At 44.4% G+C, this 18,742-nt stretch overlaps 1 protein-coding gene across 2 annotated transcripts in view; it reads left to right on the top strand.

Annotated features, from left to right (window-relative positions):
* The first annotated feature begins 2,055 nt into the window (after positions 1-2,055).
* Positions 2,056-18,742, top strand: part of LOC146707503 (voltage-dependent T-type calcium channel subunit alpha-1H-like) — a 58,894-nt gene continuing 42,207 nt past the window's right edge. The window contains exons 1-6 of one of the 2 annotated variants that reach the window (XM_085458873.1): positions 2,056-2,347; positions 5,133-5,407; positions 15,412-15,505; positions 15,673-15,806; positions 16,203-16,300; positions 17,492-17,651. In XM_085458873.1, the coding sequence (XP_085314999.1) occupies positions 5,157-5,407; positions 15,412-15,505; positions 15,673-15,806; positions 16,203-16,300; positions 17,492-17,651 (737 nt within the window). In that variant the 5' untranslated portion in view covers positions 2,056-2,347; positions 5,133-5,156. Of the gene's footprint in view, positions 2,348-5,132; positions 5,408-15,411; positions 15,506-15,672; positions 15,807-16,202; positions 16,301-17,491; positions 17,652-18,742 lie in introns of those variants that run through there. The other variant, XM_085458871.1, reaches the window with a different exon arrangement.

An 18,742-nucleotide genomic window follows, 5' to 3' on the forward strand; every position in this document is an offset into this window, starting at 1 on the left:
CTCTGAGATCGAGTATCTCAACTGTGTCTGGACACTCTCTGATGAGCTACATAACATGTTTTTTCTTTGTATTTCACTTGCGAACAAGCCTCTGGGTCTGATAACTGACACCAGAACACAACTGCCTTTATTATCCCTCTTGTTTTTCTAATGGCCAAATGGTTAGAAAAAGAGGTCTGACAGAAGTCAGTGACAAAACAAGGCTTTAGCTCTGGTTATTGATGACTTCTGAAAACACTTTACTGATGCGTTTATGGTCTCAATAAATAGTTTCAAGTCCAAAATTGGACAATAGATGACTGGAAAAACATTATCTAGTCTGATGAATCTATATTTCTGCTGCAACATTTGGATATCAGGGTCAGAATTTGCTATAAACATCCTAAAATGATGGATCCATCTTATATCAACGGATCAGGCTGCTTTCGTGCCACACTTAGAGCCCCTTAGTACCAACTGAACATTGCTTAAACATTACAGCCTACCTGAGTGTTGTTGCTGGCCATTTACCCCCATAGCGTACCCATCTTCTCATGGTTTCCTCCAGATGGATGATACACGTCACAAAACCCAGATCATCTCAAACCCGCATCTTGAACATGGCAATGATTTCACTGGACTTAAATCCAGAGTCACCAGATCTCAGAGCACATTTGGCATGTGGTAAAATGAGAGATTCATATCATGGATGTGCAGCCGACAATCTACAAGAACTGTGTGATGCTTTCATGTCAATATAAACCAAAACATTTGAGGAACGTTTCCAGCACCGTGCTGAATCTGTACCATAAAGAAGTAAGGCTGTTTCTGAAGGGAAAAAGGGTACAAGCCAATATTAACATGTACCTATTAACTTGGCCAGCAACTATATTTCTGGGGCTTTGCTTTACTTCCTCCTTCATCCAGAGTTAAGTCATTTATAGTCAGAGTGGTTACCCCAACACCATCTACAACATACAAATACTGATAACTGTGTGTAACACGTGGCTTCAATGATGTGTTTTAGGTGTTAATGAGGGACTTAAACAGGTGAATTATGACATTCTGGCATAACTGCATTTTTCTTAATGTAAATGCTCATGATGGCCCACCATCATGGAAATATCATGGAGCGGCCTGTGGTTGGTTAGTAAACTGTGGTCCTCCGAAACCTGACACAGCATCGCCTGTAAGCTGATTTAAAGGTATTGTGTCGGAACTCTCTGGTTTTAGTGAGTCGACACCCCTGCAGAGTGTGACTGTGGAGCATCATCTCATACATGACAGCACACCCCGCCCACGCACTCCCTCACACACACACTAACACACACACACTGTCCGGGGTCGCCGCCAGGCAGAGGCAGGAGGAAGAGTATTGGGAAAAACCTACTGTGTACCGCCAGGCGGAGAAGACCGAGAGGACAAGTCACATGCTATGACTCGCTCTGTCACTATCAAGCTCTCCAACATGAAGAACGAGCCGCTCCAATCAAAACTTTCAAAATAAAATTGTGCCTCACGTCATTAAAGCGCTCATCGTGGTGGGTTTCATGGCACGTAATGAGGATAAATGTAAAAGACGGTTTAGGTTTACAATAAAAAATAAAAATAAATAAAAAAAATCAAATGAAAAAATAAATAGTTTGTTATAAATCGTAAGCGCTGTTTATCAATCTGTGTTGACCTTAATGAAAGTGTAGCTGAGTGGCAGTGAAGAGCTGCTTGTCAAGTGAACAAAGTGCTTTTAATGGGTTTATTAAAGGCAAGTTTAACTGGGATGACTGGTAATTTATCAACTGTCATTTCTTTTTCTTTATGGAAAACTATACTGTGAGAAAGAGCTAACCTTAAACGATGGAGATCTGTATCCAGCACGGATTCCTATCAAAATTTGCAGTTCGCCTTTTTTACGCGTCATTTGTCAGTTTTCAGACGATTTGATGCACAACTTCCGGGACCGGGTCGTCTTATTTTGAAGGTAAAATCCGTGCGCGTCCGGGCTGGCTCTCTGCGTCTGGCTTAACGCAGCTCTCCCTCTCCCCGGTGCGCCTCAACTCCAGTACCTGACACCGCACAGCGCGTCCACAGGCTGAGGGGACGCAGGCGCACAGGGGGGACAGCTGGTTCCTTTTTAACTTTACTTTCTCCATTTATTAAAACTTGCGCGCCACACACCTTCGCCGTTTTCTCACCTTCCTCCCCCCCCCCCATCCTCCCTACTGGAGGACTGAGTTAGTTTGGATATCGGCAGGGGGAGGAGGCAGAGGACCAGCGGGGCTGCTCTCAGATGGAGCAACGGGGCTCCTGGAGCTGCGGGCGCACGGCGGACCCGGAGTGAGTGACGCTGGTGGATGGACGCTGCTCCCCGGTAAGAACAGCGGGCAAAGTTTTTTTCGCTTTTTTGCTGCTATAATGTACTTTTCCCCCCTTCGCTGTGTTGTCCCGGGCTCTGCGCTGGGCGAAAGCCCGTGGCACAAAAGAAAGGAAAAATGTCCAGTTATTGTGTTGTCGCTCTTTGTCAATGGCGGGTTGTCTTTTGCAAAGAAAAAAAAGGTAAAGAATAAAATGATGTGAATAACGTGGTGAGGAGCAGTCATAAAGTGTGTGTGGCTCTATAAACCGAGTTAGTGACCTTATCGTGCTCAGGCCTTTGTGATTTGTTGCATCATTCTATAACGGAAATATTTGTTTTTATTAGATTCGGCAGTTTATTATCGGATTAATTAGACTGCTGCTTGTTTGCTGTCACAGCAATGCTGGGAAACGCTGTGGCACCGTTAATGTCGTGGTGGCCTTCACGAGGATTTAAATTCCTGCATTGAATGAAAAGAAATGTTCTATTTAGAGATGTACAGACATCAGTTGTTTGTCGTGTTCTCGTCAAGCACGATACACACTCCTGGTAAAGATTTTTTTTCTTTTCAATTTACGCAGACGTAATGAGTCCGCCGTAAAGGCTGTGTATAAAACCGAGTTAATGGGTTTCAGAGGTCTTAAAGAGCTGTGAATATATTTGGTTCTAGTCACTGATTGAGATTCGCAAGGATTCACACATGGCTTTGGCTGTCAGCGAGGGAGACTCATAATGAGTTTTTAAAATGTTTTGAAAGCACTAATCAGCAGGTTTTCAACTGTGCAGGAGAATTGCTTTCTATTTCTTTCGTTCTTTTTTTTCAGAGGTTAATTGATGTCCGCCCAACAGCTAGTGAGTCACAACAAAATGCCATAAAGTGCCTGGACTCCTTAAACTGTCTAGGCTATGTGCCCATAATGAATACACAGGAAATAATGACAGTGGCAGATTGAATCTCATTATTTTCATCAGAAGCACACACACAGACTCACTGCTCTCCAAGCTTTGAACTTGCAAGCCAGCTCTCCCGTTGTCTGCCACACTGTAGGCACAATATATATTCCTGCACGGACTCACGGTTGGCTCAGACTTCTGTTGTTCTGATTCTTCTTCACACTGTCCAAGTAACTCTGCTCCGGCCCCAACTTACGGACTGTTAAAATGGATTTGCCAGAATCTCTGGGGATCAATAAGCAATAGAACGAGCTCGCTGTGCACCAGTGGGCAGCGTTTGCTGTGTAGTCATGACAATGTGTACTGTATCACATGCTCCAGCTCCCATCTTTGCCTGCCAATGCTGCCCAGTGTGGTGGCCGGTAAAGCTGAAAAATATCATGAAATTTTACAAAATAAATACATATGTTTCAAGCCAAAACAACCAAACTGGCTCTTGCCATCGTATTTAAACTGAGATCATCATTCAGTCTGGCATTTCTGACATGATATTCCAGTGCTCTGACAAATTTAAGGCAGCACGCAGGCGGCTGTAGCTCGACCAAGTCCCTGCATTTCATCAGATTGTATCCCAAATTATAGCTCAAGGAAATATAACTCATGGAGTTAATTAACGGTAATCATCATAAGTTGAAAATGTATTGTAAATGACAAAAAGAAACGAAAGCACCGACAGCTTCAGTACTCTGCACCACACTTTATGACAATAAGAAATAGCCGTCTAAGCTACTTCATCTCGGCATGGCCAGATTGTTTAAAGCCAGTCTGGATTAAAAGCATCAGTAGGAATGGCCTGTTGTCATCACCGAATGGTACAGCTGTAGGATTATTATGAAGTGGTCTAAGTGCTTCCTGTTGTCGACGCTGACCCTGTTTGCACCTCTGCTCATGTCTATTAGTTCACTCTGTTTAGATTTGTGTAGATTTATGTTTCCTGCACAGGATTGCTGGCTGCGATTCTTCTGGTGAAGGTGTGTTGTTTCACAGAGAAACACAGAAAGATTTCTTTCCCCTGCTTTCTTGCTCAGCTCGTGGACAGAGTGGCAGGCGTGACAGTCCACACGATCTCAGTTTGTTTTGGGAGCTGCAAGGCAAAACAGCAGAAACAAACACGCTGTACACACACATCCATCCCGACACTGTAATTCTTTCCACTTTCAATTTAAAGTAATTTTATGGTGCCAGATTTTGCCAGAATCAACTTGTTATTTCTCAGCTATTGTAATCTGCATGAATGAACAGATTTCTGTGTAAAACAAACTTTCCTGTATGGAATACAGGCTTTACGGAAAAATACTGTTAAATGTATTTTTGCCCTTACAGTAAATCTGCTGCATGTCCTTAACCACGAACCTTAAATTAAGCTTCTTTAAAAAAAACAAAACAACAACAACAAGATATTAGCTTAAATGTATTTTTGCTACTTTTTGTACCTCACTGCATAGGAATGCTGCTATATTGAGCATATCGAGTATTTTCTCAGCTATCCAGCAGATGTAGGCTGGGAGGACGTGATTAATCTCTACAGTAGATTCAGTCAACGTGCCCATTGCTAACCAAACCGTAACTCTGTTCTTCCCCACACAAACAATCAAACCGCATCACACATCCACAACACAAAATAACCTCCCCAAAAATGCTTTGTAATAAAATAACACACTGTTAAGTGAATGCTTTGATATTAATAGTCTGTATTCTGAGAAATGTTTGCACTCATTAAAGCAAAAATCCCAGCATGCCTGTGCCTACGTTGCTGTATAGGATTCCTGGATTTTTGCAGGAATTTGTCGCAGGCTGTGTTCCCGGGTCCTGAACAGTTTGCCCGTGCCCCTGCGCCCTCTTTCAGGTTCGGGCTGTTCACAGCACGGCCATGACGGGCATCCAGGAGCCAGACCTGCGTGAGCAGCACAGAGGACCGACGCAGGAGGAGGAGGACGAGGAGGAGGAGGGGGAGAAGGTGCGCGTGTCAGTTGAGGGAGATGAAAGGGAACGGAGAGGGGAGGACGAGGAAGAGAAGGAGAAGGAAGAGCTGCCCTACCCCGCTCTAGCACCAGTGGTTCTTTTGGCTTTGACCCAAACCAGCCCACCGCGGTCCTGGTGCCTTCGAGCTGTCTGCCACCCATATCCTTCGCTGCAGCCGGTGCACCTGAAGCACACGCGCCTGTGTGCAAGCAGGTTGCGTTTATAATATGACAAAGATTGTCTGTTTGTGTTTCAGCTCTGTGCTTCCTCAGAGCCATTGTACAGGCTCCTAGATGTTTACTTTATGTTTAAACACAGGGGACAGGGGGAGAAGGTCAGTATTGTGCGTATGTGTGTGTGTGTGTGTGTGTACCCAGATATTTCCTTGGACAAATTAGTTGTAGGGAAAGATGGCCAACATTTTTTCCTGATTTGAGGTTTCCATAGTGACAAGCCCTAATGAATCTCCAGGGTTACAGTCGCCTGTCAGTTGCATTGTTACTGGCCTCCATTTATACAGCAGCAGGAGTCACAAATAGTGAAGACTCACGTCACCTCCCAAAGCTTCCACTGCTTTTGTCTTCATCGTCTCACCTCCCATTCCCCTCCCTGTCTCTCACTCTGAGCCTCAACCTCTACCCAGCTCTGCTGTGAAGGTGTGAGTGTGAATAGGTGTGTGGTTATCGGTGCTGTAGTGTGTGTGAGCAGCTATGAATACTCTGAAGCATGCATAAACGTCAGCAACACCTCAGGGATTTGTTGAGGCTCTCCAAATTGAATATTTTCCACAGCTTATGACTCCTTGTGTGCTTGCCTGTCTGTGTGTATGTGAGTGTGTGTGTAGTGTGTGTGTAGTGTGTGTTCTACTTTTTGTGCGCTTGTGTGTCGTTATGCACTTGTCAGGACACGTCTGTGGGTATTTGCCACTGTCAGCACTCTGTGTACTCCATAAAATATAAATACATAATTGCTGAATAAATAAAATGTACACCAAGAAGAAAAGAAGAAGAAGAAAAAACTACAAATGCAGTGAAGCTCTGTTACCTGCTGGGCTGTTACTAACTTACTGGGCATGCTTAAAAACCACACATTCATCATCATCGCACACACACACAGGCTTTCCAGCATGCACGCCCACACACGCACACACAAGTGTGTAAATGCCCTCACACAAACGAGGGAATCTCCCATGGTGAGGCTCTTTAGAGGAATCACCTGGTTGCTTAGTAACAGCGTAGCTCTGCCCTGACGGCCTTTTTACTTCCGCTTGCTGTATTTGTTTTCATACGAGTTTGCGTTTCTGTCTGCTTCTCTGTCCTTCTGCGAGTCCGTCGAGCTGCTGGAAAATGTCCCGCTTTGTTTTTATGCCGCACATATTTCATTGCATTTCACTTACAGTGTGTGTGTGTGTGTGTGTGTGTGTGTGTGTGTGTGTGTGTGTGTGTGTGTTACTGTGAATGATCTGCGGGAGAAGTAATGTGGGTGGATGTTGTTCGTCAGGGACATTAATGTGAGCGCACTGGGAGGGGGGAGTGGCGGGGAGCAGTCCCCAAGAGCCTAAAGTCCCATTTTTCCTGAAGTGACCCCTCCTTCCTCTCTGGCTTCTTCTTCTTTTTTCACTCAGTAACTACATATTACAAATTAATTTCCTTTCTCCTTCCTTCCACTTCCTCCCTCTTTGTGAAAGCAGGCATGCTCCTTTGTACCGTGTTTACGACATACTGTACATCTCTTCCCCCAATTATTAGGAACAAAAAGGAGACTGGCTTTTCCCGTTATATAACATTATCTTGCAGCCTTTCCAAGCTCCAGTGAATTCTATTGGATTTTATTCCTGTTTCAATGGGAGGGGATGGGAGTTATTTTATGTGTGGAGCAAGGTGCCTACTTTGTCAAGTGCTGAGCTTTCCATGTGGCAGTTATCCCACTCTTTCAGTGTAACATGCGACACAGACAGAAACAAGCATATGTGGACGCATGGGGGTACGCACGCACGCACGCACGCACGCACGCACGCACGCACGCACGCACGCACACACACACACACACACACACACAAATGACATAACTTATTCAGCAGTGTATGAAACATTCAGAGCATTTCCTTTTGTTTAAAGAGGAGAAAAGCTGATTCCATCACTCCTGTGCAAGTATCTTCCTTTCTCTTAATGTGCTCTTTTCATCCCTTTCTGCTTGGCATTGATCCCATGCTCCCTGTTTATCCCCCCTGTTTTCCTCTTCTTAAACAGCTTCTTAATAGGGTTGAAGTGTGTGTGTGTGTGTATGCGTCTGTAAGGAGGTGATAGTTAGACATCGATGGATAGCATGAGAACCTACTCAAAGTAGGGTGAACTGTCAGAATCATTTCAGCCAATTAACATGATTCCAGCATCTGTTTCCATGGTTACAAGCTGTCATCCTAATAAGGGGTGGAGCCAGTGACTTGACAACTTGACTAACTTGGCCCACCTTCTTTCAGGCTCTCTCTCCCTCTCTGTTGCTCGAATACACACACACACACACACACACACACACACACACACACACACACACACACACACACACACACACACATTGCACATGACAGACTCTGAGCTTAACTAGGTTATGTTTAATCAAGTCTGTGTGTATGGATTCCAAAGTGACAGTGTGAGGCCAAGCAGCAAAGAGCATGAGAAAACTAGTGAGCAGGTTGCTCATGCAAACACAGAAGTTCATATTTCAGTTGTCCCATTCAGTGCATTTCCTTTGGTTTCATTCATCCTTTTTAAGTAATTTGCAAATTATAAATCATTTAACACTAGATGAAGATTGAAGCTTTACCCCAGAAATTGACACTCATTGGGAATAGACACACCCAGCTAGTATCAGTCTGGGCCCCCTTTTCCCTGCAAAACTGCCTTAACTCTTCATGGCACAGATTCAACAAGGTGTTGGAAACACTTCTCAGGCATTTTGGTTTATATTGACATGAAAGTATCTCACGGTTGCTGCAGTGGTCATAAAGTGGTGGACACGGTCAGCAACAATACTCATGTGGATCTTGGTGTTTAATGATGCTCAGTAGGTACTAAAGGGACAAAAGACTGCCAGAGTGTACCCAACAAAGTGGTCAGTGTACACTGTGTTCAAAGCTGAAGCTGCAGTAACGGTTCAGCCAAAAATCCTAAAGGAGTAAACCCATTGTTTAATGATGCTCATAGGTTCTAGACTCTAGAAGTCACTAGCTGGATATATTTCTTTACTAAGCATTAAAAATGATAATTTTATCCTGATTTTTAGTCCTTAAAAACAGGGGCCTGTGTATAAATATGTCACTCTTTGACAGTGGGGGCAGTGCTTCTTTTTCAGCCTTTCAAACTAAAAGTCAGTTTAGACTTGGAGCTCATTTTTATCATTTAAATCTAAATGGAGGATTTTCATAAAAGGCTAAAATGACAAAAATTGTAGCTGTGTTTCAAAATAGTAATTTCCTGCAGCTTTCAAACTGATGTGAGAGCTGGTGAAGACTTTAGTGAGGAAACATGTCAAGCCAAGATCAATCAGCTGTGTAAACAGGATCGCAAGTTAACACACAGAGGTATTACATACTTACTGTGGCTGATTGTAACTTTACATCCAGATGTAGACTTTACACGCGGGGGTATACATGACAGGAGCAGTATGGACCTGTGCTGAGTACAGTGTATTTATTCTGATAGATGATCTTAAACCAGTTTAAGTCCTTGATAAGAGCACAGCAGTGATACCCATTCATCCTATAAGTAACATGAATGTCTGTCAGATTTTATGGCGGCTCAAACAGATGCTCTTTAAGGGTGCGTTTGCCGACATTCAACAATAAAGTATACTGACAGGAGAGAAGGGAGCATGGGCAGGCAGCACTGTTTTCTGCTGGAATCAAACCTGCACTTCATGGCTCGTGAGACTCGGGTAGTAAATCCAAGACCAACTGTGGATGATGCTTTTAACTTAATGAACATTTCACATGAAAATGTTGCCACATGAAGGTCTTAGCATGTTTATCTCAGCCAAGGGTGGCGGATGATGCCACAAAGATCATGGTGATGTGATCTGATTTGATTTATAATGTCTGCCTGACCTTTATTACCTGTGAGCAGAGGGTGTTTGAGTGGGGGAGAGGGGAAGAAGGACGGGAGAACGGGTGGAGCAAAGGGGTATCTGCGGGTGGCCATGTTCAGGCCCAATAGGGGGCTACACACATGCTCATAGATCCTGAGTGACATCCAGTAGCTCCTGTTTTTCTACAGTAACTTTTCTCTGGAGCTGGTTTTCCTACACCTTTGCTATAGTAACGATCTCCTGAGCTTTATCAACAGTTAAAAGAACAACTTGAGCAGCTTTCCCAGATTTATTCAATCAGTTTACGGTTACGTAAGTAGAAGCTACTTTTGGCTGCCCGCTTTTCACGGGGGGGGTTGCCACAGCGGGCAGCTCTGCATGTTTGCTTTGGCAGGTAGGTACATGTGTAAACCACTACAGTAGGAAGCTTCATAAAAAAACTGTCCCACACATGAGCAGCCATGGTGTATTCTCCATGGCAGTCATGTCTGTCAGAGCAAATACTAATGAAGCTTATGCAGGAGTTCAATAAGGAACATCTGTATTCACTCATTTGTCTGCGTTCCCGTGTGCTTGGCTGCTAAGCTTATTCATTACATCACTTCCACTTTCCCACGCTGCAAATCTCAATGCTGACATCATTGTTTCTTTAAACCAATCAGCCTCCACCCTGCTATCTTTAAATCGTGCTGCTAATCTTTCATTGTCCATTCAACGCAAGTCACCTCCTAGCATTTTCCACCTCAAGCGAGTCACTCCATCCACCTTCTCGACTCTCGGGGGTCCTGCTCTGGCATTTCATTCTGTTGTCTTTATCTATTGCAGTCTAATTGCCAAAATGGTATAATTGAATTCTGTATATCAGTTAATCAATTCCATCTAATGATCTCTTCTTATTGAAATGCTGCTGTACTATTTTACGGTTGGCGATTTGCAACAGAAAGGAAAATTATTGCCATGATGGTTTTCTGATTTCAGACCGCTCTCCTTTGGAACCAGCTCCCAGTTTGGATTTGGGGAACAGAGACCCTCTCTGCTTTAAAGATTAGGCTTAAAACTTATTTTTGTGATAAAGTTTATACTTATGGCTCGATCAGGTGATCCTGAATCTTCCCTTAGTTACTCTCTCACTTTTTCTCACTTTTAATCTTTGGCTCTCTTCCACAGCATGGGAGAGAGACAGTCCTGTCTCCCTGCCATCACCCCAACCATTCATGGCAGAGGGCCGTCCCTCCCTGAGCCTGGTTTTTCTGGAGGTTTCTTCCTGTTAAAAAGGAGTTTTTCCTTCCCACAGTCACTAAGTGCTTGCTCAAAGAGGGTGGTTTCATTGCTGGTGCTTTCTCTGTATTATTGTGGGGTCTTTACCTTTGTCTGACTCTGCCACTGTACAAGAGGGAAGAAGAGTGTGAAAATGAGAGGATAAGAGGCAATTAGGATGAGAAGACATAGAAGGGGCCATGCCACATTTGGACTACTTAAGAGCTTGAACAGTCAGGGTCTTAGCTGCTCTCCTCCCTTTGTTCACCTGATCTAAGCATATTCCTCACCTCGTCATCCATCATTCTTGCCCCCTTTTACCCCTTACTTTATATACTTTATACATATTTCCTACTCTTTGTGCCTTTGCTCAGCTTTTTCACAATGTTAATTATTTATTACTTTTTTTTACTTGCGGTTTATCTGTTGGCTGAGACTCGGGCTTCTGTCAGAGACGAGAACTCTACCCAAGGGCAGTCGTATGTGGAGATGGTAGAAGCAGACGGGGGAGGGCGCCGAGCAGAGGCGCTCCACACGGAGCGGGGAGTGCGTGTGCACAGGAGTGGATGGGAGAGGCAAAAAAAGATATGCAAGAAGTGATAGGAAATGAAGATGGGGAATTATGCTGCACTATATAAAGGACGAGGGAGACACAGAGAGCAGGAGGAGCAAAGCGAAAGAGAAAAATAATTGGGCCAAAGAGAGGAGGCACAAAAAAAGGTTGTAGAGGAAAATGAGAGATGATAAAGGGAAAGGTTGAGTGTGAGAGGAGATAAAGGAAAAGCATTGGAGGGAGAGCGAAACAGGGGAAAGGACGTTCCCTCTGTGTTTCATCGCTGATACTGAACGATGTGCCAACTGTGAAAATACTCCCTGCTCATCCATCACTCACACTTTTGACCCTGCCGGGTTCCTATAGTTTAACTAAGGTGTGTGTGTGTGTGTGTGTCTGTGTGTGTGTGTTTCACAGACACACAGGGGGATTATTTAAGCTGCTGTAACTTATACAGATGAAACAGCATTAAAACGGCTCTCTTAAGCTTTTGAAGGAGTGAAGGAAGCTTCAGCAGGAAGACCTTGGTTTCTGGTGTGTGTGTGTGTGTGTGTGTGTGTGTGTGTGTGTGTGTGTGTGTGTGTGTGTGTGTGAGAGAAAGAGAGAGTTTGTGTGTGCGTATTAATTGTGTTGTGATCCAGTCCAGACAGGATGCAAGCGGATCGTGAAACTCAGAAGTCAGTTCCTACGGTGAGATGGGGGTTCCCATGGCAACCACAGCAAAGGGAGGACACTGGATTACCCTCTCTCTCTCTCTCTCTCTCTCTCTCTCTCTCTCTCTCTCTCTCTCCATCCCTCTCCCTCTTTCTCTCGTTCCCTCTCTCTCTCTCTGTCTCAAGGGTGATAAAGGATTGTACTCTCATTAATTTTTCCGCCCTCTTGAGAGCAAAGTGTCCGGGAAGAGGGGACTCTGTGTGCGCGCGCACATGTGTCTGTGTGTACGGGTCCATGTGCATGCTCCAGGCTTTGTGATGTATGCGTCCTTGGCTCTTGAATACAGTCCTGTCATCCATTCAGCAGTTTTCACATTAGTGCTCAAAAGTGTGTGTGCAAGTGTGTGTGCAAGTGTATGTGTGTGAGAGAGCGAGAGTGTGTGTGCATCCGTGTTTGTACAAATTCAAATTCAGTCTTTCTTTTAACTTTCTACTTCAGACTATTCTCCCTTTGAAATCCTTCTCTGTTATTTCTTCTCTCCCCACGTCTGATTCATGCTCCTTCTTGCAGTTTGACAGCTAGCAAGCAGCGCAGATGCTCAAACACACGCCATAAGCAAGTTTGCTCTTAAACTGACTCCACATGTCTTACTGGCTGTGTTGTGGTAGCTGTCTGGCTCTTGTAGTTGTGAATATTAAACGTGTCAAAATGCCTCGTCAGAAGTTGTTGCTCGTAAATGAAGGTTGACGCCTTTAAGCTTATTATCGCAAGTTTCCACTAAGTTGTATTTTAGGTTGGTACGTTCAGTTCCCTGCTTGTAAATGTGATTTTAAGCTGCGAGGCACACATTTCATGCTTGTCTTAGCCTCAGACGGGTATTTTGCAAGTTCAGCCTGGTAAGGTTCGGGGCGCTACAAAACAGACGTGGCTGGACCTTTAACTTTGACGAGTCACAGTTTCTTCGCTGTTGCTATGGACGTTGCCATTGCCAGATATTCATGGGTGACAGACAGGGGGAAGGAAAACATGAATAAATGAGTGCAGAACGATAATGAATGCAGAGGAATGGATATAGGGCATGAGGGGTCACTGAATGGTTTGACGAGTATGAAAATGTTGTGAATTATCATATTATGTGACAGTGACACTCAGCTTAGTGCTGAGTGCTGTGTGGCAAAGAAAACATCACAAGAAAAGTATTGTTTAATGCAGGTGAGGTGAATTCCACGTGTCCTCGTAAGCGTTTGGCAAAGTCGTTTTGCAAAAGTGGACATGGGAGATTTTGCCTCTCGGCTGTCAGATGCAAAAAAACAAATGAGCTAATGTGTTTGGAGGAATGCTGCGTGACACTCAGGGAGAGTTTCTGAGGTTTCGGATTTAGTTTGATGTTTGGTGGCACTGAAGCTCTTCAGGGAGCTTGTGATGTTCCAGCAATTTACAAGCACACCGTATGTTGCTTTTCCTTTACATTGTCACTCATCTGCAATTCTGTCAATCACACTTCAACAATTGGTCAACTCCATAAACTCGGGAAGCAGAAACTCCTCCTTTGGTGTTTGAAAGCTTGGGTTTATGTTTACTGCTCACCAATATCGTGACAAATGTTTTTTTGATACATGGGAGTCAGTTACAGCTGCAGTGAGCAGAAATCTAGAAAGTAGCTGCACTTCTTCAGCACTTCCACAGATGCTAAAAAAATGTAGCTTCTGAGTTTGAACAGTGAAGTTAAGTGGACGTGCTAAAATCTGTAGTCTTTTTAATGGCCAGTAGGCTAGTGACTCCTGTGGTTGCAAAAAATCACCTGTCTTCTGTCTAATTGATGTCTTCATGTCTTCGTAGCTTTCAGTTCCTCTGGTGGTGTAGTAGTAGATAATGTTGGTTAGCAGGTCAAAGAGCGCACGTTCAATTCTAGCTTGAAAAACAAGTCCCATTTAGGTTTGGTTCCAAGAGGAGACACACGTTATGCCACCAAGAGTAAGAAGCGTGCATGCTCCTGGTGCCTGCTCCAGGTGCCTGCTCCAGGCCCGGATAAATGGGAAGGTTGTGTCGGGAAGGGCATCTGTGTAAAACCTGTGCTAAATCAAACATGTGGAGCCATGTGGCGACAGCTTGGGGAACAGGGAAGCAATACGAAAACCCCTTTTATATTAAATTAAAGTCTATTTTGTAATTACGATTTTTGTGTTTTATTTGCCTCGTAAGTCAGATGTCACTGTTGAGCGTAGTATACTTGTGAAGTCAGAGGAGAAAGAAAAAACAGGATTTATTCTGAGTTTTGGAACGGTGGAGCCATTCATGCGTCAGTGCTCGATTCTTGTACATGACGCTGCAGTGCATTCGCGGATAGAGCCCGACCGTGCGTACGGTTAATGTAGCGAGTGACAAGGACACAACAATGGCTGCGCAGTTGAAGTTGTACAGTTTTGCTACCGCACTGCTGCCGTGTTGGATTGTGAAGTCAGGGTTAGTGTGGCTGCCCTAACCTTTAAAGTTGGAAGTCCAACTTAAGAACTTGAGCTGAGATTTGCAACCAGCAATTCAGAAATTCCAACTTCCGATTTGAAATGGGTGTTTCACACTTAGTGGGTGAGCAGGTGACCACATGCCAGAGAGCAGTAGGCCCGGGTCTGAGTCCAACCCGCGGCCCTTTGCTGCATTTCTTCCCCTCGCTCTCTCTCCCTGCTTTCCTGTCTATCTACACTGTCTCTATCCAATTAAGGCTGAAACGCCAAAAAGCTGTCTGAGCACTTCCTTCTTTGTGGCAAGCCCCTCCCACCCAACGTATGTTTCTAATGTACTTAAACAAAGTCAAGGCTGACTTTTGGCTCCAGGTGGCTCCTAGCACACTCTTGTTCTTCCTACATGCACCTTACTTCTAATATATAATTTTATACTCTTTTTACTACTCAGCAAAATTGGACTGAAGACATAAATGATTGCCAAAAGTCTTCCACCACAGCTAAGATTAGGACTGAAAGTCCAGAAAGGACACAGGAGTGTAGTTCCCTCTTACGCAGCTTGAATGATAATAAACTGAAATGTTATCGTGGATTTTGTTGTCATTTTGCCAATGCCAGCTTTAAATGAGACAAGCAGGCAGTAGTGTACTTATCTCCTCTGCTCCTGTGATTGGCTGAGACTGCCATCAGTCACCCTAAAGCAGGGATGTCAAACTCGTTTGGACCAGACCAGTAAATTCTCTTTTATATCAATGTAGAGGCATTTAACTGCACACTTAATCCCTGAGAAATCTTATTATGAGAAGTGCAAATTTCAACAGTCCGTCTCAGTTTGTCTACATTACAAATGTGGAAATAGACAAAAGAAGTTGAAAAACAGCAACTTTAGTATCATTTAATTGTCTATTACTTTACTGTGGTGTAGTATGAACGGCAATGAGAGAGGTCTTTATCAACAGGAAAAGTTCAACATCTATGATGAAGCCTTTTAGTGGACCAGAATGAGTCTTCGCCAGGCCAGTTCTGGTCCTTGGACCTTATGTTTGACACCTCTGCCCTAAAGTTTACAAGCACAGCTTCATTAAACGTGTTCATTTTGTTGCTTTAATCAGTGTTCAGACTCTCTGTCGATGTGTTGATCCTTAACCGTGCCTCACGTGGTTCGAGCGTGTGAGCATTTTGGCCATCCTGCTCAACTGCGTGACTCTAGGGATGTTCCAGCCTTGTGGCCACACCCCCTATTTTCTGCAGGTAAAGCACGCTCACACACACATAATCTGAAATTGCAGACTAATTATATTCCACTGTCACACTTCATTATCAAGGGTCTGAAAAGTTTTTCCAATAACATTTTTCTTCCCCCCCCCCCCGCTTAATCAGTTAATCCTCTGGGTCTCCGTGTGTGTGTTTGTGTGCAGGCTTTGGATGATGGCATCTTTGTGTTCTTTGCTGGAGAAATGGTTGTGAAGATGGTGGCTCTCGGGGTCATAGGTCAGAGCGGTTACCTAGGCGACACATGGAACAGATTGGACTTCTTCATTGTTATAGTGGGGTGAGTGCTTGACAGATGCGCACGCAGCCGACGCGCACTCACACGCAGGCGCGCCTGACATTAAATATGAGCCAAGAGTGTGTGTGTCTGTGTGTGTGCATGTGTGTGTGTGTATGTGTGTTTTGTGTAAAGCTTAGACACTTGTTTAATGCCAGTTAAATGTCAAGCGTGTGTGCGCGCGTGCTTAGACATATCAGTGGAAGTGTGTGTGTGTGTGATAGCTCCACAGAATGACAATCGTATCATTCGGTCATGAGAGACACAGACCTCGGTGATTGGTAGTTAAAAGGCTCTGTATCCCGGAGTTCTGCTAGAGTCCCTGTAGGCGTTCAGGGTCTGCCAAGGTCAGGCTGATCAGGATGCCGGTGACACAGCGGTGGCTTTCCCTCTGCGCAGAATGCTGGAGTACTCGCTGGACGGACACAACGTCAGCTTATCAGCTATCCGGACTGTTCGAGTTCTCCGCCCACTGCGAGCCATCAACAGAGTTCCCAGTGAGTCTTTCTCCTTTTATTTATTTATTTATTTTTGTCTTACCCCCCTCCCCTCCAGCATGCAGCTCACACAGAAACTGGGTTACTTTATTGTCTTTCATGGCTTTGACTGTACGTCCGCACAATGGGCTGAAACTGTGAGGTTGATTTAAAGCGCTGACTCAACCTTTGAAAGTGTGCCCGCATACAAGCTGGGTGAACAGTGCAGGAGAACAGTCGGGACAAGAGGACAGTGCAGCAGGTTAAAAATCCTCAAAGAGACCAGAGGGGAAACAACTAGGAGTCTTTTTTCCTGAGAGTGCAATTCAGCTGATTGATGCCTCGAAACAGAAGAAGTAGAGAAGGCTGCTGTGCAGGCCCGGGAGAGCATCACCAGAAAGCTTTTGGCGATATGTGCAGGGTGTAGACTTCAGAAAGCCACTGGCTGTTGGAAGAAATGTTAAATCTGATGATTTTGTAGTTTACGAAAACATGTCCAATCAGCTTCCCGCTCCCCTTTAATTGGAGCAGAAAGGGCCGTGATTCCTGCGCGGCTCATCCGATGTGGAAACACCTTAGCTGAGTGTCAGCAACATCGTTAGTCACAGCCGGGACGATGAAGAACGTGTCACCGTCCTTGCACCGTCCGACTAGATTGTAAATCCCACTTCATTTCTTTAACTTCCCGAGTTACGCACCTGCTGCAGCTCGCCCCGTGATGGATGCATGTGTAAATAAATCAGGACATTGTGAACAAAGTCATGCGAATCATTGTGATGCTTGTGTTGTTCTTGATAGCTCACCGCACAAGTTGGCCAGCCAACTTTATGTCTTTTTTTTTCTTTTTACTACACTTGGTGACCTTGCTGCGGCTCTCATTGAGTTCTTGTAAAATCGGAGAGTGTTTTTGAAGTAGGAACGAGTAGAGAAGAAGGAAGGAGGAAGATTTTGTATGTGCTCTCTTTAGGAGAGTGGAGTAAGAGCCAATTATCAGTGTTGCCATTCAGCTAATTGCACTGCCTGCGTTTTGTGCAGAATACATAAAGAGTCCTGTTTGGCCAACATTTACTGTGACTGACATTTTGCTAAAGTTTGCATTGACTTATTGCTGATCTTTGCTTGTCTGACTGTCTACCCTTCTGTGTTTATGCTGTGTGTGTGTGTGTGTGTGTGTGTGTGTGTGTGTGTGTGTGTGTGTGTGTGCACTGATAGGTATGCGCATTCTTGTGACCCTCCTGCTGGACACACTTCCTATGCTGGGAAACGTGTTGGCGCTCTGCTTCTTTGTCTTCTTCATCTTCGGCATCGTTGGCGTACAGCTGTGGGCGGGGCTACTGAGGAACCGCTGTTTCATGGGAGAGGATGTGAAGATGTGAGTTGCTATAGTGACCAGCCGATGTCACAGCACGAGTTGCGCCAGCTTTATTGCTCCAACCTGTCAAAAGTTTGTTCACAACTGATCAGCTTCTCTCTCTCCTTACTCGGGGATCGATATCACAGATGGGCTGATCTTGTTTGTTCTCTAATCAGCTCCGTCACGGAGGTGCTACGTGCTTCCCGTTGGACACTTTGAGCATCAGGGATCACAAATCAAGGGATTTGGAAGGCTAAATAAATTTAGGGAGCTGTTATTCAGTGGCTGCCTCCGAGCGGCTGTTTCCACAGTAAAACTATCTGAGTTTGCTGTCACTCCGGTTCTCCCCCACACAATCCTTCATGTCACGCTCGATCACAGTCTAATTGATGATGTTACCGTCACTCCCACTCCCGCTTCCCGCTCACATGTTCACAAACATGACCACATATTATCACACCACATCAGATAACGTCTGTTTCGCCTTCTTAGATAGCAACTTGGACAACAATCAGTGATGGTGCTGTGGTGACGCATTGTTGTTGTGCCAAACATTCACTCATTTGATAATGAATTTGTGGTTCTTGCCAATAACTAACTTTATTTATACGGCAGCTTTACAAAGGAATCTGTGGTGATGCTGGAGAAGCAAAGACTGAAATTAATCTCTAGCAGCAGCAGCCTCGACCAAAAGTGCTCAGTGTCCTTATCTTAGTGTCTGTACAGTATTGTGCAGAAATCTTGAACCACCTCTTATTTCTTTATAATTTGCTTTCAAGGAGCCAGAATTTCTTGTAATTTTTTAAAAGTGGTCCATGAATCATACAAGTGAACTCAAGGGATGAATCAGTGTTTTGCGTACAAACAGCAGACAACTTATCAAAGACCCAATTCTAAATTGTATCTTTACACACTTTGTTACTAGCAGCCTGTCACAAAAACACATTATTTATTCCTATTTCTTTTCTAAAGTCTATGTAAAATGCCAAAGATAACACAGCTTGTGATGCATGAAGTAGTATTTTTGAACCACCAAGATCCCAAAGAGCTGTTAGCTGAAAACTTAGCATATCTCGCCGTGGTGTGCAGTGGGACCTTAAAAAATTGAG

The sequence above is a fragment of the Copadichromis virginalis genome, linkage group LG6, assembly GCF_057382275.1.
Source record: "Copadichromis virginalis isolate Kocher_CV1m ecotype Utaka linkage group LG6, C_Virginalis_male_GT1.1, whole genome shotgun sequence".
In the NCBI taxonomy this organism is placed as follows: Eukaryota; Metazoa; Chordata; class Actinopteri; order Cichliformes; family Cichlidae; genus Copadichromis; species Copadichromis virginalis.